This window comes from Lissotriton vulgaris, chromosome 9 (assembly GCF_964263255.1).
Source record: "Lissotriton vulgaris chromosome 9, aLisVul1.2, whole genome shotgun sequence".
Taxonomy (NCBI): domain Eukaryota; kingdom Metazoa; phylum Chordata; class Amphibia; order Caudata; family Salamandridae; genus Lissotriton; species Lissotriton vulgaris.
In genome coordinates this window covers 225,619,099-225,643,590 of record NC_141697.1, presented here as the reverse complement: position 1 = coordinate 225,643,590, position 24,492 = coordinate 225,619,099, and the positions used below count along the sequence as shown (strand labels likewise).

Sequence of the window (24,492 nt, the reverse complement as noted above, 5' to 3'; positions counted from 1 at the left end):
TCTGATTTTGACCTCTGCGCCTGCCCACCCACTCCTGTTTCGCTGATGGTGCAGTTGTGGTACTCACCTGACCCTTGCTGACTTTTGGTCCCAAAGACTGTAAATCTAAGTGTTGTACCTACCTGTTAAACCACATTATCATTTTCCTCCATTGGATAACATTGAACTGTTCAGAAATTGTGCTGTTTACGTTTTAAAGTAATTTAGTTAAAACGTACTTGCCGTACTGCGAAGATCTTGGTCTTAAAATACAAAGCAAGATTATTTTCCTAAATTTTGGTGTGGATCTCCTTTTTAGGTCCCGCCTGGCAATAGCAGAGCATGCGTTGCACTCTCTATGAGAGTCCCTTTTGTTATCAATTCTCCCCAGTGCTTGCATGCACAGATTTTCATGGACAACATGGCTGCTCTTGCCATTTGTCCATAGCAAACCGCATGCGCTTGTCCGTACGGACTGTGGACAGTCGACGCCATCTTGCGAAGCTTTCGTTGTCATAGCAACAAAAATTCCGCTTCGCGTGTGCTTTTCATTAGCGTGGTTTTCATGCGATCGCTTTCACAGCCGCTTGTTTGAGCTTGAAGCCTGTTGTCATTTATTCTCCCTGAACACAGTTCAGTTCCGTGAATAGCACGTTGAGCAAGCCAGAGTTTACGGCATCTCAAAATACTGGTAACCTATCAGACATAATCTACAGATGGCGAATCGTGGTCAAAATACTGGATTGGTTGCGGGCCTGTACACTGTCATTGGCTAAGAGTTCCTGTCAGTTAGCAATTGGTTATCGGGGTCTCACTAACCCGTACCACGCTTGTGATCGGTTGGATAGGAGAACGTTCATTGCTTGTGTGAAGCAACATTTGCCCCTGAGCAGAAAGTACCTACAGTGCTTCCACTTCAGTCAGTGGGCGGGTTTGGATTAGGTGATTATGCCTATCCGTCTCCCAGAGGACATCTAGGTCTGATGTAGTGGCCAGTGCCGGTGAGTAGACGCTGCGGAGTGGCTACATTAGTATGAGTGGACTCCCTCACGTTGGAGCTCCCGTGGTACTGTCCGCCCCCGATAGCCACCCGGCCAGTACGTGTCACCCTCTGCGGCTCTGTGCCCAGAGTCCAACTCAGTGCTAAAGAGCGCCTCTGAGTGCAGTGTTTGTGCTCTGGCCATCAGACATGTTCGAGGCATGTGGGCTGCTGAATTCATATCTGTGCATAGATCGCCGCCTAGTGTTGGGTCCGGATGATTGCCCATTGTTGTCCTGGAAGAGTCTTCGAAGTATCACGAGATAGGTGGCTCCTCCCCTGGACTACAGTGCGCATGGGCATCGACTCCATCCTCAGATTGTTTTTTTCCACCATTGGGTTCGGATGTCTTTAATTCCCTCTTGTCGGAATCGATAAAAAACTTTCTTGAGACCAAAAGGTCTTTAGTCTATACGTCGGTATTGTCTTGCGTTCGGCATTACTTCTTCTAGCGCGGCTCCGAGCCGGATTCTGTACTCCCGCGTGCTCTCGGCGCGGAAGGCTCAGTCGACGCTCCTGACCTATCGACCGTCCATCATGGACCGAAGTCCATTCAAGAGATGTCCGGTCTGTTACTCGAAGTACCCCCACATCGATGTCCACCCGGTGTGCAACAAGTGTCTGTCGCCAGACCACGATGAGGACAAGTGTATGGCTTGTTCCCGCTTCAGGTCTAAGAAGACGCTTAAGCTTAGACGAGCTGCGCGCCTGGAGGCCCAGCAATCTGCTCAGGCGCCTGTGGACATCTTCGATGCAGGGGATGTCTAGGACGAATCTATCCAGGACGTTTCTGAATCAAACCCCGCGTCGGACATCGAAGAGGACTACGAAGCGGATGCTGAGGTGTTCGAGGGCGAAGAAGTCGACGAGGTAGGAGACGACGACGGGGCCCTCTGGGCCATGGAGGATAGCTCGGATGAGGAGCTTCCTAAAACTGACTCTGGGGCCGTGCCGATTTATAAGGCCCAGGTCGAGGGATCGCCTTCGGGCCCGGCCACGGACATTGTTGCCGAGCCACTCCCTGGCAAAACGAAACCGAAAGTGAAACCTACGGTCTCGACGCCAGATACTGCGCAGGTGCCGGCATCGGAACCGAAAGTGCGCATTGCTTTGGTTGGCTCCAAGGCTTCGGCGCCGAAGAAGCCGAAGGTGGCTGTCGAGCCGAAAAGTCAAGGGCGTCGAGACGAGGTCTGCCGCGCCGAAGGCTAAAGTGAAGGTGGTTGAGACGGGCGCGTAGGCGCCGAAGAGGATCGACACCGGCAAAAGCCTTGTCGACTTGAAGAAGGCTGTCGGCGAGCCGAAGAAGACTCTCGGTGACCCGAAGAAGCGACTCGATGACCCGAAGGTCCTCACGACCCTGCGTCCGCACGACAAGGCCAAGGGCGCTGCGCCCAGAGAGTAGACTCCGAAAGTGGCCTTAAGGATTCCATTGAACCGGCGCGCCCATCCGCCGCGTTCACCAAGAAGGTGACTGACTCCCTGCAGCGCATCCGTGAGGGCACCGCGTCGGTCGATCCGAAGGATCCTCCGCCTGCGAAACCTGTGGAGAAACCACTTAAGGCGTCCACGCCGATCCACTTCACGTTGCCGCCGAAGTCTTTCGCTCCTAAGGCAGTGGCCGGCGTGCCCGAAAAGGTCTCCTCGCCGCCGAAGGCGTCATCGGTGTTTCACGGCCTGCGACCTCGACGACCTTCGGGGGATGAGCGTCAGGAACACTTCATCGACGCCGAAACGGGCAGGCTTTCCCTCCTTAAGCGGAAAATCACCCCAGAACCCCAACTGGAGTCTTACAAGATCCCTCTCAAGAAAAAGGACTCTGCTTGCTCCTCCCGTCTTGGTGGAACCCCTTTCCCCACAGACTCATGATGTCGCCCACTTACTCAGATGTGGACGCTGGTGAGGGAGATGATGAGGATGAATACAGTTATCCAGTCTATACAGACCCGGAGGATACCAATGAACCCTGGGCAGCTGGTGGTGACCCTGGGGATCCTCAATCAGGACAAGACCCTCAACTTTTTTCTGCTAAGACTTCACCTACAGAAGACTCTGCTGCTTTCAATCACAACGTCCAGCTACATGCTGACCCTGTGGATGTGGATTTCCTCTTTGACACCTTTTCAGTATCAGAAAAGACTGTTAAAACTCTGCCTATGCTGAAAGGTGTTTTAAAGCATGCTGCTGAGATCTTTAAAGAACCTACCAGGGCATGGGTGATAAACCCTAGGATTGACAAGAAATACAAGTCGGTGCCTACTGATCCTACCTACATTAAAGGACCGTTGCCTCTGGACTCCCTTGTCGTCTCGAATGCCCGGAAGAGGGCTAATTCTCAGACTACGGGTGATGCTCCTCCCCCAGACAAAGAATCCAAGGTCTTTGAGGCTTCAGGGAAGAGGGTGGCAGCACAGGCAGCCAACATCTGGCGCATTTCTAACACACATGTGCTTCTGGCGCGCTATGACAGGGCACACTACGATACTCTAGAGACCCTATTGCAACACCTGCCTGATCAATACAAGGAAGGGGCTGAGATGCTTATTCAGGAAGGGAAGCTTATCTCTAACGCTTCCATTAAGTGCACTCTGGACGCAGCTGATACCGCTGCCAGAGCTATAAACACTAGTGTTATGCTTCGGCGACATGCCTGGCTGAGAATCTCTGGATTTAAGCCAGAAATCCAAACCACCATCCTGAACCAAACGGTTAACCCAGATCACCTGTTTGGCCCAGAGATTGACACCGCCCTAGAAAAGATAAAGAAGGACACTGACACTGCAAAATCCATGGGTGCCTTACAGTCCCAGCAGTTTCGGGGTGGGTCCTTTCGTCGCTTCACCACTAGAGGCGTCTCCAGGGGTCAGCTCTCCCAGTCCACGCAATACTACAAGGGCAATACTCAGACTACTTACACCAACAAGAGTCGAGGTGGATATCGTGGCAACAGCGCCAAGGGCAGAGGACGTGGAAACAGCTCCAGATCCTCTGCCACCAGCAAACAGTGACGCCTAGTCACTGCCCCCGACCACACAACACCGGTCAGGGGGAGACTCCAGCAGTTCCTGCCCGTCTGGAAGTCCATCACCACGGACAGGTGGGTCAGAAAACTTATCCAATATGGTTATTGTCTGGAGTTAACATCCACTCCACCCAACATGCCCCCAAGACACTGTCCTATGTCGGACGAGCACTTACACTTATTGCAGCAGGAGGTCACCGTCATGCTGCAAAAAGGAGCAATAGAGCTCGTGCCAGTGCAGGAAAGAGGCACAGGGGTCTTATTACCAAAAAAGGACGGGTCCCTCAGGCCCATCCTGGACCTCGGGCCACTCAACTACTACATCCTGTCGGAGCACTTCCATATGCTGACCCTGCAGCAAGTGCTCCCGTTGCTCAGGCAGGGGGATTTTCTCGCAACTTTAGACCTAAAGGATGCGTACTTTCACATTCCACTGCACCCTTCACACAGGAAATACCTCAGTTTCACCATACAAAACCAGCACTACCAGTTCAAGGTTTTGCCTTTCGGTGTCACCACAGCACCCAGGGTGTTCACAAAGTGCCTGGCGACAGTGGCGGCGCATCTCAGAAGACGGAACATCCACGTCTACCCTTATCTGGACGACTGGCTCATTCAAGCGAAGTCAGCCCAGCAGTGTGCCTCCCACATGTCCCACACCATTCACCTCCTGCACGATCTGGGATTCTCACTAAATTACCCGAAATCCCACCTCCAGCACGCCCACGTACGGCAGTATCTGGGCGCAACCATAAACACTCTGGCGGCCACAGCACAGCCAAATTCAGTGAGGGTCAGCAGCATTCAATCGCTGATACAGAAATTCAGACCTCAACACTCTCTTCCAGCAAGTGTTCATGCAGTTGATAGGCATGATGGACTCCTGCATTTCCATAGTCCCGCACGCGAGGCTACATATGCGTCCGCTCCAGGAGTGCTTAGCACGTAAGTGGACTCAGGCTCACGGGCAGTTGAAAGACCTAGTGTTGGTCAGCGGTCGGTCATACAACTCTCTGCATTGGTGGAATCCACGAAACCTTTGCAGGAGCCGACCGTTCCAAGAGCCTGTGCCACAGATCATCCTGACGACTGACGCCTCTCTCCATGGATGGGGAGCTCATGTCCTCCACTACCCGGTGCAGGGACTATGGACGCAACAGCAACGGAAGATGCACATCAATGTTCTCTAACTGATAACAATCTTCATGGCACTCAAAGCCTTCAAAGTACATCTGTGCAACAAGGTTGTTGATCCGGACGGACAACATGACAGCCATGTACTACATTCAAAAGCAGGGAGGAACACTCTCTCCGCAGCTGTCTCACCTGGCTCAGAGCATGTGGAAGTGGGCCATTCAGAGGAACATCTTCCACATGGCGGAACACCTCCCGGGCAAAGACAATCAGATGGCCGACCTGCTCAGCAGGCACAGCCACCAAATGCACGAGTGGGAGATACATCCATCAGTACTCCAACCGTACTTCCAAAGGTGGGGTCATCCAGAGATAGACCTGTTCGCCACAAGGGAGAACGCAAAATGCCAAAGCTTCGCCGCCAGGTTCCCAAACCCACACCCACAATCGCAGGGCAATGCGATATGGATGAACTGGTCAGGCAAATTTGCATACGCTTGTCCCCCAGCACCTCTGATACCGCTGGTGGCACGCAAGCTCAGGCAGCACTCGATGACTCTCATCCTGGTTGCTCCAACGTGGGCTCGCCAACCATGGTACACCACGTTTCTGGAACTGTCCGTGGTACCGCATCAGAGGCTACGTCTCACACCCAGCCTTCTGACGCAGAGCCATGGCGACATTCAGCATCCAGATCCGCAACAGCTCAACCTGGCAATCTGGCTCCTGAAGTCTTAGAGTTTGGCTACCTGCACTTGCCTTCTGACTGTATGGACATCATTCGGGAGGCAAGGAAGCCCACCACCAGAGCATGCTATGCGGCAAAATGGAAGCGGTTTGTCATTTATTGTGCAGACCACAACATTAACCCGCTAGATGCGTCTATTCAGAATATCATTTGTTACCTTTTCTATCTGTACAAATGTAATCTGGCCTATGCTTCCATTCGCATACATCTGTCCGCAATGGCCGCTTATCTCCAGAACAGGCAGCACCTCTCCCTTTTCAGGGTGCCTGCCATTAAGGCCTTTCTGGAGGGGCTCAAACGAGTCATTCCTCCGCGGACTCCACCAGCTCAGGAGTGGAACCTCAATGTGGTCCTCACCCGGCTGATGGGTCCTCCCTTTGAACCACTGCATTCCTGCGAGATTCAATTCTTGACATGGAAAGTGGCTTTCCTCATAGCGATTACATCACTGCGACTAGTTAGTGAGCTCCAAGCACTAACTATCCAAGAGCCATTTATTCAAATTCATTCTAATAGGGTGGTGCTTCGCACTAACCCCAAATTCCTTCCTAAGGTAGTGTCTCAATTCCATATTAACCAAACTATTGAATTGCCTGTTTTCTTCCAAAATCCTGAGTCATTGGCGGAGCGGATGCTCCACACCCTTGACGTCAAGAGGACCCTGATGTATTACATCGATAGGACCAAGGATTTTAGGAAGACTAAGCAACTCTTTGTCGCCTTTGCACCACACCACAAAGGTAACCCTATTTCCAAGGCTGGTATTGCTAGGTGGATCGTTAAATGTATCCAGATCTGCTATCTGAAAGCAAAACGTACTCTCACCATTCCACCAAGGGCCCACTCCACCAGAAAGTTGGGGGCCTCTATGGCATTCCTTGGAAACATTCCTTTGGAAGACCTATGTAGAGCAGCCACATGGTCTACCACACACACATTTACAAAGCATTATTGTGTTGATGTGCACTCCAAACAGCAGGCAGCTGTAGGGCAGGCTGTTCTCAAAACACTTTTCCAAACTGCTGCAGCTGGCACGGGCGGCCGCTGTTAATGGAGGGACTGCTATGTATTCTATGCACAGATATGAATTCAGCAGCCCAAATGCCTCGAACCGAATATGCTACTGACCAGTATGCATCTGTTCTTGGCATGTAGGGCTGCTGACATTCATATCGCCCGCCCGGCGCCTGTAGCAGCTGCAGAATTCACATATACTTCTAGCATGGTCATCATTCACTGAGTTTCACTCCATCTTGGCCACAATGGCTAAAAACAATCTGAGGATGGAGTCGATGTCCATGCGCACTGTAGTCCGTGGGAGGAGCCACCTATCTCGTGATACTTCGACTCTTCCAGGACAACAATGTGCAATCATCCGGACCCAACCCTAGGCGGCGATCTATGCACAGATATGAATGTCAGCAGCCCTACATGCCAAGAACAGATGCATACTGGTAAGTAGCATATTCGTTTCAATACATGCGTGCCTCTGACAGTCGGTTGCTGCATACCTGACACCAAGAGTGACATTACTTCGAAAGTAGCAATTTAAGGATCAAATAAACAGCAAATGGCTTTAACTTAATAAAGGCGAGACCCATTGCATTTTCAATGCTTGAGTCATTTATCCATTATTGGTCAATGTTGTACAATAAATGTCTTATACTCCTCTGTGTTAGGCCTAAGGCTACTCGCTCACACTACCACTAATGGAGCACTTTTGGTTTTGCATTGAGACCGGTGCACTTTTGGGGAACCCCTGGACTCTGTATATGGTATGCCACTAGGTGGTTATACTGTGCACAGAGCCAGCTTCCTACATGCTATCTCCACTGTTGCATATTCTAGCAAAAATCTGCAAAAATACAGACTCTTCAAGAATCTGTTGAATTTATGAAGGGTAACAAGTCAGCTGTGGCAGACGTCTGAATAGAACTCGCTACTATAGGAGCGCTATCAAGCGAATGATTCTCCTTGAGCTATCTGCAGCTTTTAACATCCTACCATTATATTCTACTGATAAAGACAGGATGAATACTTTGGGATTTCAGAAATGTAAGTGGGTAAGTTAATACCTCAGTAACAAAAATCAGTTGCGCCAGGGCTCTTAATCCTTTTCCCACAGATTACAGCATGGTGTTCTCAAGGTTCTTCATTTTCCCTGCTCCTCTTTAACTGAAATCTGCACTCTTTTTTTTCGTCTCTCAATTGAAAGTCCAGTACAATATCCATTCCTAGATATCTGCTGTTGATACTGCAAACCATAAACTCCTTAAAAACCGCACTGGTTTTTAGTCTCATATGTTCGAGATTTCCACCCAAAAGGAAACCTTTGAAACTCTACTTTCAGGAGGTCATTCGCCCCCCCCCCCCTTCCCTCCCCAAGCTCCAAGCATTGGATTATGCCCTCCACACTCTGAAAGCTAACTACGTGAACATCATATTTGCAATTTAAATCGACACCTCGTTTAGTGTCAACTTGTAACTCCATGTTTCAAACTAGTTTTCCTCTCCTTACTGCTCATGGGATTGAACAGGGTGCCTTGTTAGGTACCTTGACTATTATGACTTCTATACTGGCCTCACAAAGACACGATTGACTTTCTTCCATCATGCTAAGCTAGCACAAAGTGCTCCATTTTCATCTACTGGGTCCATGAATAGTTTGTTCACCACTCTCCATTATCCACATGCTTACTAGAACAAAGGCCACACATCTACGAAAAATAGCCCCACCTCAATCGCTCACTGCGCCTTGGAGTGACTCAAAGTTCATGGACCAGAGATATAGAGGAAATAAATGGATTTAAAAAATCTTGAAGAACTGGGTCCTAAATCCCCATATCCGAGCTGAAGTAAATTACGTATGATTGAGGAATTGTCTTAACTTAACCCAAAGATTGTGGGTTAATGCTTTTCATCTTATTCTCATGCACTTCAACAAACAATACAGACTGTAAATAGTTTTGTCCTACTTTTCCTCTGTATATGAAAAAGGACTGCAATGCTATTGCAAAAAGGCAGACAGTGGACTACAAGGTACCCAAAAATAGTGGAGATTGGCATATATCGGCATTGACCATATCATGCTGATTTTCTTGATCACAGGTTCTACAATGTTCTGATCTAGCCTTGGTATTTTGTACATCTTAATTAGGGCTACCGGTTTTATGGTATTTATTTTTGGGACATTTTCGTCTGTATCCATATTTATTTTTTGCTAATTTTATCTATTTATCCATATTTATTTTGGGGTTTATGGAGAAATTAAGCTAAAATTTGTATATTTCCAAAATTATTTAACTGATAAATATGCACTTATGCTTGAATGCCTGCCAGGTTTCAATGCTGTGAACATCCGCAGAAGATAAATCAATGCAACTATATGAAAATATGCCAATTTCAGTATCAACTGTGGACAGGTCTACTGCTGTTAAATTCTCTTTACTAAGATTCCTTTCTTTTTTGATCAAGCAGCTATTGTCCTGGCAATCATGGCATACAGTATTTAGAATTACTAAAAATGTTCCGTTTTTATCCACATTTAAAAATAAATAGTCAAGAAAATACATGTTTTCTGTCTGTATTTATCTGTAAAAAAGCAGTAAAAACGGAAAACAGGGAGCCTTAATCTTAATGCTGTGTGCATTGACTTGCTGGAGTCAAATTGCAGCTATGCTTGGTGGTTCAGTAGTCCTGGATTTGAACAAATCAACTAGCTTTTTTAATCAGAATTTGATGGTTTATTGATTTGAAAATCGTGACTCTCACTCAAATATGGGTATCTTTGCATCCTAAAAATGAGCAACAAAAGCGCAGTACAGCATCAGAAGGAAAACTAATCCTTTTGCGAAAACAGCCATGTTTTAAAATCTTTTCTGAACGATGTCTGGAATTTGTCTCTGGTTCAGCAGTGAAGCGGTTTACTTTTTGGCAGTGTACCCGAAGAGTTTTATGGTGTGAGCAAAAGTTCATCCTGAGATCTCAAAATATAAACTGCTTGTAAAGACTTAGACGAGAACTACAGGTGGAAAGCAGTTTTTATGCGGAAGACACTGACTAGGAGGCAATCTGCTTCTTCATCGTAAGCTAAAGTAATTGGGACAATGCAGTGTGGAGGTATGATGTCCGAGCTTGAGAGACAACCAATCTAGCAGCAGCAAATGATTGAAGCCTTTGAATCAGACAGGCAGGCCAAGATATAAAGAGTTGCAGTAGTCCTATATGGATGTGTTTCAGGTAGCAGAGGTGAGAAAATCAGTTCCTGAGCAGTGCATTATCCTGATCAGTCATGGTCAAGACAAAATCCATCTTTATTCTGAGCACACTGACAAAGTGACGGTTGTCAATAGAGGGAAGGCTAAGAAAAGGTTGTCTGAGAACAATGACGACCTGACCTTGATTATCTTTTTTTTTTTTTTTTTTTTTTTTTCTTTTTTCTCTCTCTCCATTTAGTTTGACATACTTTAAGCTTATCCACTTCTTTATAGCGGTGTGGCTGATGACTTGATGTCTCCTTGGCTCTCTAACGTAATCTGTGTGGTCCACGTAGACACACAGCTCAAAACCATGAGCGCATATGGGATAAGTCAGTGGAATCGTATGTGTGTATGTATACATGTGTACGCGCGCACACTTCCGCACACTTTCTCTCGCACGCACAGTTTCTCTCGCGCGCACACTTCCGCACACTTTCTCTTGCGCACACCTATTCATACATACGCCTATTCATACTTGGCACTCCTCAATCCAGGGTTTTAATTTCCATGGGGAAAAAGACGCAATATAAGTTGTTTAAGAGACAACTGTGCCCACATTACCAATTTTGGCAAGTCTGTTCAGAAGAATATTATGATTGAGCATGTTAAATGCTGCTGAAAGAATCACCATAGCAAATAGATGGCTTTCAGCACAACAACTAAGATCATTCATACCCGATAGCACTGCTAGGAGGAAAATCAAATTATGATGGATGGATTGTTTCGTTGCAAATCCTGTAACTGGAGAAAATGAGTTAAGTAGGGAGGTAGCTGGATAAAGTCTCCACACTTACAGAAGCTTTTATGGCACAAAAAAGCAAATATGTGAATTTTGATCATCAGAACATTGTTTAAATTGAAATGTCTATGCTGTCTCTCTGTTCCTATACTGTGGATTTAAAAGACCACTGCCATTAGAAAGCATATAGTGCTAACAAAACTGATTTCAACCAGAAAGCTTAAATCTGGGGACCAAATAGAGACTGGAACACAAAAGGAATGAGGAGGAGTTAAAAGGTTCTCACTAATTCATACTTTTGTACTCTTTCTCCCTCAAACAGTTAAATCTTCAGTCGGCTTGCCAGTCATCTCTTGGCACTGTTTAATTTGACCCTCTTCAATTTGGCTTCCATATCTCTCGTTGTACCGAGGTGGTTCACTCTCTCTACTAGAACTCTTCATTCTCTGTTACCTCTCATCCACTTTCATCTCCATGATTTGTAATTCATATTCAGTATTTTTGACTGATGCACCCTACAGATTTGCTTTTCTTTGCACTGCCAGCATCACTCGTAAATTACTCATGTTGTACTTCCCTCTACTTCATTAGTCGTGTGGTGCTTGGTCAATCTCCACACTTTCATGTTTATTATGGCATTTCCTCTGGCTTTCTCTAGGCTTATTTGCTTTTTCACTTCACACCACCTCTTTTAATGTCTTAGTCTCCTCTTTCAGCTACCTTTGCACAGCTTTATCTCCCATTTGGTAATATTTGCACAATCATATCTGCATTTAAATGACTTCTATGGCCTCCCGAATGGGCCTATATACACCCATCTTATTTCATTTGAAAATGGAAACCTTTATTTGGTATCTTCATTTGGTCCTGCTCTCCTACCTATTAGTTACATCATTGTTTTTGTTTTTCCTATCTGCTATGCCAGAAATGTGAAGTGCTATTCGATTTAAATATGTATCTAAACTTAATGTTTCCTCTCCCATGGAGCCTTGTTCTAGCTGTGCAATATTAGGAACAGTTGACCTAGCTGCCTGTCTCTCATTAACACACTGGTCATTGGCAATTTAATATATTCCATTGGCCTGCTTGTGAACCTTCTTAACCCTTTCGATGCTGATGACGAGCTCAGCTCGTCATCACCCACGGGTGTCGTGTGCTGATGAGGAGCTGAGCTCGTCATGGTGTCACTAAATTAGCATTTTCCAGCACAGGGGGGGAAAACGCCCAGCAGCCATGTGGTTAAGCATTGCCTGCCTCTGTTTGTTGTGAGGAGTTTGCAGCAGGTGCAGTTTTTTAGTCTCCCACACCACATACCCATGCCCCTTCAGTGCCAACAAGTAAGCTGCACATTTCTTTGCAGCTACTGGACCCAGTTAAAATTCCTTCCTCTGCTAGCTGTTCTTATCTGGCCAAATAACCCCTTCTTACCCTCAAGTATAGCCTACTGCGACCCTTGTCCTTCTATCTCTTTCAACCCCACCACCTTGCTCCACCCAACTTCTGCTCACTCCTCTTACTCGGTCCCTGCACTGTAACCAGTCTTGGGGCCACTCCCATCTATACCAACTTTCAAGGATACCATTCTTTCCAATTTTCTGAGAACCATCAATACTGATATGTCTCCTCTCCCCACAAACATAACCCCCCCCCCCCCCTGAAATTAATATTTTCCACACATGAGTACAGTAGGTGTTAGTTATAGACCGATATTTTTAATTGTTATTCTGGAAGTTCAGAGGTTCATGGACCTCTGATTGCCATCTCATTGTAAAAATTAGTATCTCCTATGTTGTACTGTTACCAGCTCGTCTATAGCCACTCCGCCTGTCACTTCGCTGTGTTTAGGTACTATACTGTACTTTGGTCTACAGGTCGTTCCTGAGGTTTTTGTTACTCTTCGACCAAATTAGGGGTTCTGTCTTTCTCAATGTGACCAGCTTGCAGTCAAGGTGCACTAGTCCTTGCTTGGGCTTGTGTGTAAACCCCAAGCCTTGTTTTACAAATTTGCTTTGAGTTTTTCTTCCTTTGTAAATGGTTGTTTTTCCTCTTTTAAACATGCCTTTTTGATATTGTAGGCGTGGACTCTCGGATGGCGGAGGAGGGCCCCCAGCCAAACTTAGAGACTTTGAAGGAGCAGTCAACAGGTAGGTGCAGATTTTAATAGTTAGTGTGGTGGCTGTTTTTGAGCAGCACTTTTGGAATTTCTCAGACAAGAAGGGCAGCAAGCACACTGAAAGTGAATTTTTTCAAATCAAGATGGTTTGCCCCAATAGTCCCCGAAAGGCTGAGTCTTGACATTGTTGTAGGATAATTATGGGCCATGTGGATGCTTCTTATTTAGCTTCAATAAATGTTAATTTTCCTCAAGTTAATATCTTTAAAAGCTTATTTAACTTCTACCCTCAGACCAATGATTTATCCCCAGCTTTTAAGCACCCGGGCATTACTTTTTGTACTGTTTGACTGGTGGGTTTAGAAACGGAGTTCCAGATAAGGTGTAGTTAACACAATTACAAATCTTGGTTGAGTAATGATTAAAGAGAGGCTTGTTCAGGTTTTGTATTTATAAAGCACATTCAACATGTCAAGCATATTATTACACAGTTATCCCTTAAACATGTTAAAGTTGTACAACTTTAAAATGTTAAAGTAAGGGTTGTTTTATTTGCTCCATGTAGTACTTTTTACATTTAGGGCTTGCCTATTTATAGAGAATTCACACTGTTTTTCTTTTGAAAGGCAGGGGGCAGAGCGACGGACAAGGAGAGAGTCACGCCAGGAAAGTGACGCAGAGGAAGAAGAAGATGTTAAAAAGGTACAATTGAGATTTGTAGTGGCATGGATTCAGCATTGAGCTTTTGTTTTGAGGCAGCATTGAGTTTTCTACTTTTGTTCATTATAGCCTGCGTTGCAATCCTCTATTGTTGCTACCTCCAAAGAACGCACCCGCCGAGACCTTATTCAAGATCAGACTATCGATGAGAAAGGAAAGCAAAGGTACAGTGTTTTATGCACTTTGGGCATTTTCAGACACAGCTGTTTAAATAAATTGTTATGTTGCAGAGTAATGACAATTGGTAGCATTCACAGATCAAGCATCTGCCTGCTCGATGAAATCTTAAAAACACCCTTTACTAAACCTGTGCACATTCCAGTGGAGCCTATGGAATCCTGTGCATTCGATCTCCTTACTCTGGAGAAAACAATTTTTCAACATCGCCGGTCTACTGGTTACTTTTTTTTTTCCCTATTCCGCTGCATTTTTCATGAAAGCGTTGTGGTACTTCACACTCGCGTAACATTTCTTCAAAAAAGTACTTAGTTGCGTTTACCACTGGAGATCATTCTATCAAACTCACATTTACTGGTTTCTGCAGCCCCATCCACATAGAGTTCTCAAATGTCACAGGTCTATGTGCAAACCCTTCTTCTCGACCACTATTGAAAGCAGCTTTGATGTGCTACATTAAGTGGCAGAAGAGTAGCAAGTGACTTTAGTTCTGTGGCACTAGATTAAAAAAATTACCACGTTGTGGTTTTTAACATAAGAAATCTGAAACTGTATTCAAGTCATTTGTTTTTGTTCTCACTATTCTGAGGAGCCTTTATAAATACTTCAATTGAGCATCTTTCAAATGAACCAGGACTGTGTTGACAGCTTAATCTATTTTTCACATATAAAATCTGAATTTGGTTGAGGTCCTTCAATGCATTTTGTCATGGTGGTTAAATTAACTTTTTAAATCAACATCCCCATACCTCAATCTGTGTTTTTTGAGAAGCGTGCATGCGTAATAAACATCAATAGAAATGTTTGCTTTTGTGTTGCCTGTACAAGGCATATATGCTCTTGAAATTCAGGATAACTCCAAAAAATATGTTCTGGCTTCTGTTACTGCAATGTTTCCCTTTTTTTGCCGTATAGCCCCTAGTTTTTCATTGCATTACTGTTAAGTAACACTTTTGATAATGTTTGCAGGTCATGAGTTCAATTTATATTGGTTAGTATATTTTTATATATGTTCCTGTAGTTTCTCCTAGTGTCCCAAACACTGGTTTTCTACCTCTTGTCTTCTTTAGGAATCGGCGGATTTTTGGCCTATTGATGGGGACACTGCAGAAATTTAAGCAAGAGTCTACAGTTGCATCTGAAAGGGTATGTCAACTTTAACGTGGACAAGTACTTTGCAATCTGCAGTGTTTCTCAATATCCCCACGTTGTGCAGAAAGCACAATCTGTCTTCACAACATTAATAAAATAGCAGTCAGTGGTCTGATACGTCTTTCATCTGTCTTTTTCCCCAAAGTAGGTATTGCACTTCTGAGGATGTCCTTTTATTTGGTTGTTTAAGTTGTGCATTCCTTTTGGAACTTTGCGGTAGTGTGTGGTGGATAAGTGATGGATCAGAGGTCGGGCTTGTTGGTTGGAATTTACTGTAGAAGCTGGACATTTGAACATGTTACCATTGAAAGGTCCTGTTCCTCAATACCTGGCAGAATGATCCTTGTTAATTGCTGGTCTAGTCGTGGCAAGGTGGGGTTTGACGACTTGATTATTTATGGATTCTGCTTTATTTTATTTTTATTTTATTCAGAGTTTTATATAGATCGAACAAGATCTTTGCAGATATCAGAGCTCTTTACAGAAACAAGGGGTAGGGGCAACAGGAGGGTGAATAAACAAACTATTGGGTACAATATAGTAGCATAATAGGATAGCAATCATGTACAGATATAATACCAATAAACGATCAGGTAACTAATAATACAAAAACGGTGCAAAGTCTTTGATCCAGCAACAATAGAGGTCAGGTGAACTTGGCCATAAGGATGGCTTTTACCTCTTTCTTAAAAATTACAGAACAAGGGGTAGGGGCAACAAGAGGGTGGTTAAACAAACTATTGGGTACAATATAGTAGTCGGTAGTAAGTGAATAGCATAATAGGATAGCAGTCATGTACAAATATAATACCTATAGACAATCAGGTAACCAATAATACAAAAAACGGTGCAAAAGTCTCTGATCCAGCAACAATAGAGTTCAGGTGAACTTGGCCATAAGGATGGCTTTTACCTCTTTCTTAAAAAATGCAGTGGAGGAGATAATGTGGTTGTGGCCTGGGACCCAAGGTGTCCAGGACTCTAGTGCGCACTACAACAAATATAAATTCTCCAATATCACTTTAAGATCAACTTTTATCAAATTATTCGTGCAAAAGAGTCATGCGATTCACATGATTATCAGACATGACATGAATCCATAAGCAACAATTTACAACATCTTGTTGTGGTTAATCACATTAAAAATAACATACAAAAAAATGATTACAAGGATCAACAATTACCCAATGCAATTCGGGGCTTGAGCCCCTTCGTCAGGGGTCACTAGATATGGGATCACACATCTCCTTGTGTATACAGTTTTGCATGTGCATCAATATAACATCTGTGAAGTATTTACTGACCGGATCTCTGTATCGAGCATTTAGTTTGGGAAGCCTGCACGGTTCTTCAGCTGTTTGTCAAAGTTTGTAGTGTTCGCCTTCCGCGATGTTAAGACTGCGTCTCGTCGTGTACGATATCCCGATACTTCACAGATGTTATATTGATGCACATGCAAAACTGTATACACAAGGAGACGTGTGATACCATATCTAGTGACCCCTGACGAAGGGGCTCAAGCCCCGAAATGCATTGGGGTTTTTGTTGATCCGTATAATCATTTTTTTGTATGTTATTTTTAATGTGATTAACCACAACAAGATGTTGTAAATTGTTGCTAATGGATTCATATCGTGTCTGATAATCATGTGAATCGCATGACTCTTTTGCACGAATAATTTGATAAAAGTTGATCTTAAAGTGATATTGGAGAATTTATATTTGTTGTAGTGCGCACTAGAGTCCTGGATACCTTGGGTCACAGGCCACAACCACATTAGATGACTAGTGAGCAGGCGCTAATCTAGTGCAGCACACGTACCACACAAACATATTAAACAAAAGTGACCTTGAGTGCAATCCCCGTACCCATTCAGTGGAGGAGATCAGCCTGGTTTCAGGAGGGAGTGCATTCCAGATCCTGGGTGTCATTCCTGAGAAGGAGCGTTTGTATGTTTTTTCCTTCCGAAATCTACGAAGTTTCAGGAGTAGATTTTTTGTACTTCTATTGGATCTCGAGCCTCCTGATATAGTCAGCTTTTGAGTGAGGTAGTTGGGTGACATGTGGTGTACGGCAGAGTGTGTCATAACTGCAATTTTCAGCTGTATTCTGGCTTCAAAAGGCAGCCAGTTCAGGGATTTTAAGTCGGGGGGGGGGGGGGGGGGGGGGGGGTTATATGCGAATGTTTTCTTGAACCAGTGATGAGTCTCGCGGCAGCGTTCAAGGAGGCTCTTAGGGGTGCGGTTGTTGAAAGGGGGAGTCCGCTAAGGGCCACAATTCCGTAGTCTATGCGAGGGAGGACTAGGGCTTGTACAGCAGTTTGGAAGTCCTTAGCTGGGAAGAAGGGTTTAAGTTTCCTCAAAGTGTTGATTTGGAAATTAGCTCCTTTAGTTGCTTTGCTAATGTGCTGCTGCATGTTGAGCTTGGCGTCAAGTGTGATGCCTAAGGATTTCACCGATTCCTCGATGGTGGGTTGGACATTGAGCGCAGTTAGGTGATTGAGCCAGGTTTGGGTGATGGCAATTTTCGCAGGAGGTGAGATCAGAAGGAACTCCGTTTTCAGAGCATTTAGTTTGAGGTGATTATCGGCCAACCATGATTGGGTGTTTCTGAGAGTGGAGTTCAGAAGTTTGATGTTTTCCGGGGATTGTAGCTTGAGGTAAAGTTGAGTGTCATCGGCGTACATATGGAAGTGTACATTAGATGCTTGAAGCAAGGTGGTGAGTGGTTCCATGACAAGGTTGAACAATGTGGGGGATGGGGAAGATCCTTGTGGGACGCCTAAAGTTACAGGCACAGGTGAGGACAGCACGTTGTTGATCTTGAACTTCTGAGACCGGTTATGTAGGAAGGAAGTGAACCATTTGAGAACAGTCCCGGATAAACCCATTCTGGTATTCTTGTGCTTCTTGTGGCAATGTTCCTTGACTGCAATTAACTATCTTCTAGTACAAGATAACTAGGAATTCAAATTTGTGTAGTATTAGTGTCTCCTGTGTCATGAAAAGGAATTCTTTACTTGAAGGGAAATAATGCACTGAGTGAATCGGGAATTTGTTCCTTGCATCATTCCGTGGCTGTACCATTTAAAATGTGGCATTATCTCCAATGGTACATACTTAAAAATATGTATGCATTCCACATAACTCCAGCTCATGGAATTATTACACCCCATGGAATTATTACACCCCATGCTGCATGCTTGTCCAAAGTATAGAAGAGGGAGTTAAACAATTAGCAGCTAATTCCAGCAATTTCAGTAATGCGAGTAAACTCATTAGCTACTGATATGAATACTGCCCACCTTCACCCGCCCCCCCTCCCCCAACAGCTAGCTACATTTAGGCCATTCTCCCTAGCCAAGTATTTATTTCTTCCTGCATACATTGATCTTCAATGCAGTGCTGTACTGAACCAACTGTAATACTGCACCAACATCTTCCAGCCCAGTACATGCCTTTATAGGTATTTTTAGCAGTTGTGCCCTTGTCCATTTTTTGGTATTAGTTTTCTTTAATTTAGCTGCCAGTTTGTGTAGACCATATCCAAATTAAAATGGTGCTTGGTGCTTTTAGTGTGTTTTCCAGCATGTTGGCATCATCTCATGCTGGTGAGTATGAACTCCTGTTTTTTTTTTTTTTTTTTTTTTTAAGCTGGGGGTTGTGAATGTTGTACCATAAATGGAACTGTAGGTACAATGGTGAGGATTTGTATATCTTGTTAGAGAGGAGGGTCTAATATAAATGTTGGATCTAGGCTGACTAACATCAATTATGCTTACATGAGTATAGTGGACGACTGTATGTCACAGACTGACGCCTCATCAGAATCTGCAGGTTGGTGATTTTCAGCCTTCCAGAAAGCTAGGGCAAACTTTGTATCCACCACTGCACTTTTGGGCCCACTTTCGAATCTTGTAGGGATCACAGATAAAGGGGCGCTAACATTAACTGCTTCATTCCACAATTGAGTGTGGAGCAGTTATAACGTAAAAACTTCAGTGACTGAAGAAGCATATTGTCTAGATCTTCCATTTTGACACTCAACGTCATGGGTTTTTGTCAACTCCCTTCCTTTTGCATTATACTGTGTGCCTTTAGATGGTTGCCAATAGGCAGATGCATCACACTGCCATTTCTTCAGCTCCTCAAGTAAAGGCTGTAGACTTTCTCTAGGGTTCACCATGAGGAAAAGGAAAAACTCAGACCTACACTCAATGATAGTAGTTTATTTAGAGGTGTGTCCTATATTGTTAATACTCCAAGATGACCAGGTTTCCGAGAAGAGGTACTAATAAGTCTACATTGTCATGAAGGTCATATCTCTTTCCTCTCAAAGTCTCATAATCACCCAGATTATCACCTGAAGATTCTAAATCAGTGGGCTGTAGGAAGCTGGCTCTGTATATACTATACCAAAGTATGGTATAGTGTGCACAGGATCCAGTTGATCCCCAACGGTATATCAGAGGCTAAAGTAGATAATACCTTACTCTTTTGTGGTAGTGTGGTTGAGCACTCAGGCTTATCAGAGGGTAGTGTTAAGCATTTGTCCACACATGCAAGAAATGATGCCACACACTCGATGACTAAATCCGAGACTAATTGTTTGTATACAATGTTTTGCAGCGTGAATCTTTCTGGATTCACTATGCTGTGCATTATTCCGTGTTCTAGTGGTTGGGTCCGGAATCGTAGTCTTTTCTTTGTTTTTTGTTTTTTCCGTAGCCCAGGTGGGCGTCGACGTCCCACCTTGGTGTCCTTCTCGTGACGTCGGCACGCTTCCTGCGGAAGCTCCCACCCTTGGGCGCCATCTTCAGATTCTTTTTTCCGCCGTTGGGTCTGGATCGTTCCACGAGTGGATCCAGAGTTTTGGAGGAAAAGAAAACACTGATAAGCCGCTTTTGCAAGGAAAAGCCTGAAAAGACAACTAGGGATAACAACTTCGAACCGGGACGACGATGAAGGAGAACTTCGATGTCCGGTGGAGAATGCGTGCAGGGGGGCCCCTGAACACGCGACATGGACAACACATCTTTTAAATTCTGCCATAACTGCCACCACAAATACGCGCATAAGGATCAACACCCGGTTTGCAACCTGTGCCTACCGGTCGACCACGAGAGCAAGGACTGCAACGCCTGCTCAGACTTCACACCGAAGACTCTCCGGGTTAGAGAGCGACAAACAGGACAACTACAACATGCAGGCCACAAGTCAACAACCGTCTCTTCGGGACATGGGGCTCTCGAGCGACGATGAGGATAACGTCGCAGGAGAAGACTACAGCTACACGGTCGTAGAGACCGATAACAAGACTTCGAAAAAGGTAGGAGAGTCGACGACCCCTAAAACCCCGAAAGAGCCTCGACAATCTGAGGCGGACTCTCGAGGGGAGCACTGGCACCGACTATCTCGACGGCCGCAGCTGCATCCAAGGACAAAATGCCCAGCGGATCCTTCGAAAAGGACTCCCATGCAGCGAAGACCAGCGAAAAGCCAAGGTCATCAAAGCACGTCCCCGAAAAGGAACGTTCGACCTCGAAAGACCCAAAGCCCATCTCAATGTAGACGTTGAGATTTACGAATAAGAGCAGCTGAACCTTTCGACGCCGAATAGGCCGCCGAAATGGAGAGGAAGAAAAGACGGCTCGAGGCCGAGATGGATGCCATTTTTCAACGAAAGTAGGAGTTCGACGATAAAATGAAGAGATTCAACATCCTGTTGAAGCAAAGCACTGTGGTCGTGGAAATAGAAGAGGAGGAGGACTTCGAACCAGAGGAGCCGCTGAAAAGTCCAGAGGCCCAGGAACACCTGGATGAAGAAGCCTCATACTACGATGAGGAGGGGGAAGACTATCGGCGGACGACCTTTGGATCAGCATCCTCTGGGACACAGGACCTGGAGTGGCAGGACCTCGACACCGAGAGCCCAGAAGAGCCCGTGGACACGTACCCTTATAGGCCTTCCCTGCCAGATGACATTAGGGTGTACAATATGGTCATCAGAACGCGGCAACAGCCTTTGGAGTAAAACTAGATGAGAAGTCGAAAGCGGATTTCCTCCTCGAGACCCTGCTCCCCATGCAGACTAGGAGCCAGTACCTCCCTATGCTTGAGTGTCATGGCCCAGGGGAAGGAGGCGTTCAAGGAACCAGCGACATGCAGGTCTGTCACGCCTAGAACGGAGAAGAAATATAAACACTCCGCCAAGGACCCTCCATACATCAGATGGTCTGTTACAGCGGACTCCATTATTGCAGCGGCAGCCAGGAAAAGGGCTAATGTCCCGACTACCTCAGGGCCACCTCCAGACCGGGAAAGCAAGAGGATGGACCTGACTGGGAAAACGATAAAAAGGAACGCTGCAATGCACTGGAGCATGGCAAACTCAAACGCCCTGCTGAACAGGCACCAGTACCAGATCCTGGATCAGATTGGACAGCTGCTGCAGCACCTACCAGATGAGTACCAGCCTAGAGCTGCACACCTGGTGGAGGAAGGATAGAACGTGGCAAATGCCTGCCTCAAAACTGCCTTTGATGGAGCAGACACGTCCAGCAGGCTGATTATGTTGGGAGTCACTGAGAGAAGACCGGCTTGGCTCAGGATTTCGTGCTTAAAGCCAGAGGTACAGCACAACATTCTTAGCACCCCTTTCAACGGGCAGACCCTTTTTGGTGCACCAGTGGATGAAAAACTCACACAGCTGAAAAAGGAAAATGAAACTGCAAGGTCCATGGGGGCCTTGCAATTCAGAGGAACAAAGAGAGGTACCCCGTCACGGAGACCAAAAGGAAGGGGGGGGTAACCAGCCGGGAACGTCGCACCAGGCATTCCAACAGTCCCAGCATGGCGACAACCAAACACAGCAAGGGCACCAGAAACAACACTGGCACCAACAATAGAGAGGCTAGTCCTTTCGCGGGAGAGGGAACGGACGTGGACAAAACAATAGGGGGCCAACAACCCACCTCTAAGTGACTCAGTCACGAGATCCGTGCCCACCCTCGCAAAGCCGCCCTGGGTGGAGCACAAAAAGACCGAAGCAGGGTTACATAGAACACACATTGCAGAACATGTAACACCAGTAGGAGGCAGGTTATGTTGTTTCTTCCAGGAGTGGAAGAAGATAACCACAGACAAATGGATACTCAACATCATACAGTTCCGATACTGCATAGAACTGTAAAAGACACCGCCAAACAGAAAGCCAAAAAGAAGGGCGTAGTCAGGAAAAGAGCTAGAGCTACTTCAAAGGGAAGCGACGGACCTCCTGGAAAAAAATGCCATCGAGCCAGTACCATACCGAGAAAGGAACAAGGGAGTGTACTCCACATACTTCCTCGTGCCAAAGGTGGACGAAACCATGAGGCCCCTCCTAGAACGAAGGTTCCTGAACAAGTTCATAAAGACACAGAAATTAAAGACCACGTCCTTAGAGGTCATTCCTCTGATAAGGGACGGAGATTTCATGACCACCATAGACCTCAAGGATGCTTACCTGCACACCCCAATGAACAGGCAGCACAAACACCTACTGAAATTCACAATAAACAAGAGCACTACCAGTTCACAGCCATATCGTTCGGACTAAAATCCGCACCTAGGGTCTTCACCAAGTGCCTCGCAGCAGTGGCAGCGCACCTAAGACTGGAAGAGATCCATGTATACACCCTTACCTGGCTAATAAAGGCAAGCTCCCACAGAACATGCAAGGAACACGCACACCGCGTGACAAATCGGCTGATGGACCTGGGATTCTCTATCCACTGGGGAAAATCCTCTATGGAGCCAGAGCGAGTAAAAAACTTCCTGGGAGCACAGACCAACACAATACAGAGCAAGGTGTTCCCAAGCGACAAGAGGACAGTGGCACTACTGAAGGAGACGCGCCTCTACCAGAAGGGGCGATCTCTGACAGCGAGCAATGTCATTGGCATGATGGCCTCTTGCATACATTTGATACCAAACGTGCGCCTCCACATGAGACCATTCCAAGAATGGCTGCAAGAGCAATGGTCACAAGCTACAGGAAGTTAGGAAGATCTAGTGGTTGTAATGCACGCAGTGCAGGAGATGTGGTGGAGCAAAAAGAACATGACAGAAGGGAATCCTCTACCACCGACCCCAACGGTGACCATCACAACAGACGCATCGCAGAAGGGATGGGGAGCACACATGAGCAAGCTCAGGGTGAGGGGTCTGTGGACTCCAGCGGATGTGGTCAAACACATAAACTACTTAGAACTAAAAACAGTGTTCCTCGCCCTCAAAGCCTTCCAGACAAAACTGTACAACCAAAGAGTGCTGATCCAAACAGACAACACAACGACTATGTTCTACATCAACAAACCGGGAGGAACACAATCAGCTCCACTATCAACCCCAGCACAGGAGATATGGAGATGGGACATCTCACTGAAAATAGACCTGTTAGCCATACACCTACCAGGGAAGGACAATGTGGAAGCAGACTGACTCAGCAGACAGACATCGGCATCCCACGAGTGGGAGCTCAATATGCAGGAACCCCAAAAGCTATTCAAAAGGTGGGGGAACGCCGTCAATAGACCTATTTGCAACACACCTAAATGCAAAATGCCAAAGCTTTGCGTCCAGGCAACCAGGGGAAGGATCCCAGGGGAATGCCCTATGGATAAGTTGGTCAAAAACATTTTCCTACGCTTTTCCCCCGATACCATTGATGCACAGAGTACTCAGCAAGTGCAGAACCAGCAGCATAACTCTGATCCTGGTGGCACCACAGTGGGCCAGGCAGACCTGGTACTCACAAATAATGGAAATGGCACACGGTGCACCCCACAAATTCGGGAAAAGAAAAGTCCTACACTCCATGCAAAACGAAGAAGTAGTACACCCAGAGAGGGAGAGCCTCAGCCTGGCTGCATGGCTCCTGAAGACTTAGAGTTTGCGCACCCAAGGTTATCGGAGAGCACCCTACGGGTACTACGAGAGGCAAGGAGACCTAGCACACAAAGGTGCTATGTGGCAAAGTGGAAAAGGTTCACACTATGGTGCAGCAGGAAGAGGCTACACAAAAAGATGACAAGAGAATCAACGGTGCTAAAGTATCTCCCACACCTGCTGAAGGAAGGACTAAGCTCGTCCTCGCTGAGAGTACACCTGGCAGCATTAGTGGCTTACACGAGAGGTTAAACAGGGAAGAGTTTCTTTACATCACAGATAGTAAAGAGATTCCTGGAAGGGGGAAAAGAATCTCACCTCCGAAGAGGATGCCGCTACCGGCATGGAACCTTAGTTTAGTCCTAATAGAGCTCATGAAAGCGTCTTTTGAACCCATCCATAAGGCCTTGCTACAAATGCTGACAATGAAGACAGTTTTCTTGGTGGCAATCACCTCACTGCCCTGGGTGAGCGAACTACAGGCA

The 24,492-nt window shown here is 45.9% G+C and overlaps 1 protein-coding gene across 1 annotated transcript in view; it reads left to right on the top strand.

The window, feature by feature from the left end:
* The window catches only part of PNN (pinin, desmosome associated protein), a 108,722-nt gene that overhangs the window by 25,572 nt on the left and 58,658 nt on the right, over positions 1-24,492 (top strand). Inside the window, exons 3-6 of the mRNA XM_086937352.1 lie at positions 12,993-13,061; positions 13,657-13,732; positions 13,820-13,914; positions 14,998-15,073. Coding sequence (XP_086793478.1) covers positions 12,993-13,061; positions 13,657-13,732; positions 13,820-13,914; positions 14,998-15,073 — 316 coding nt within the window. The remainder of the gene's footprint in view (positions 1-12,992; positions 13,062-13,656; positions 13,733-13,819; positions 13,915-14,997; positions 15,074-24,492) is intronic.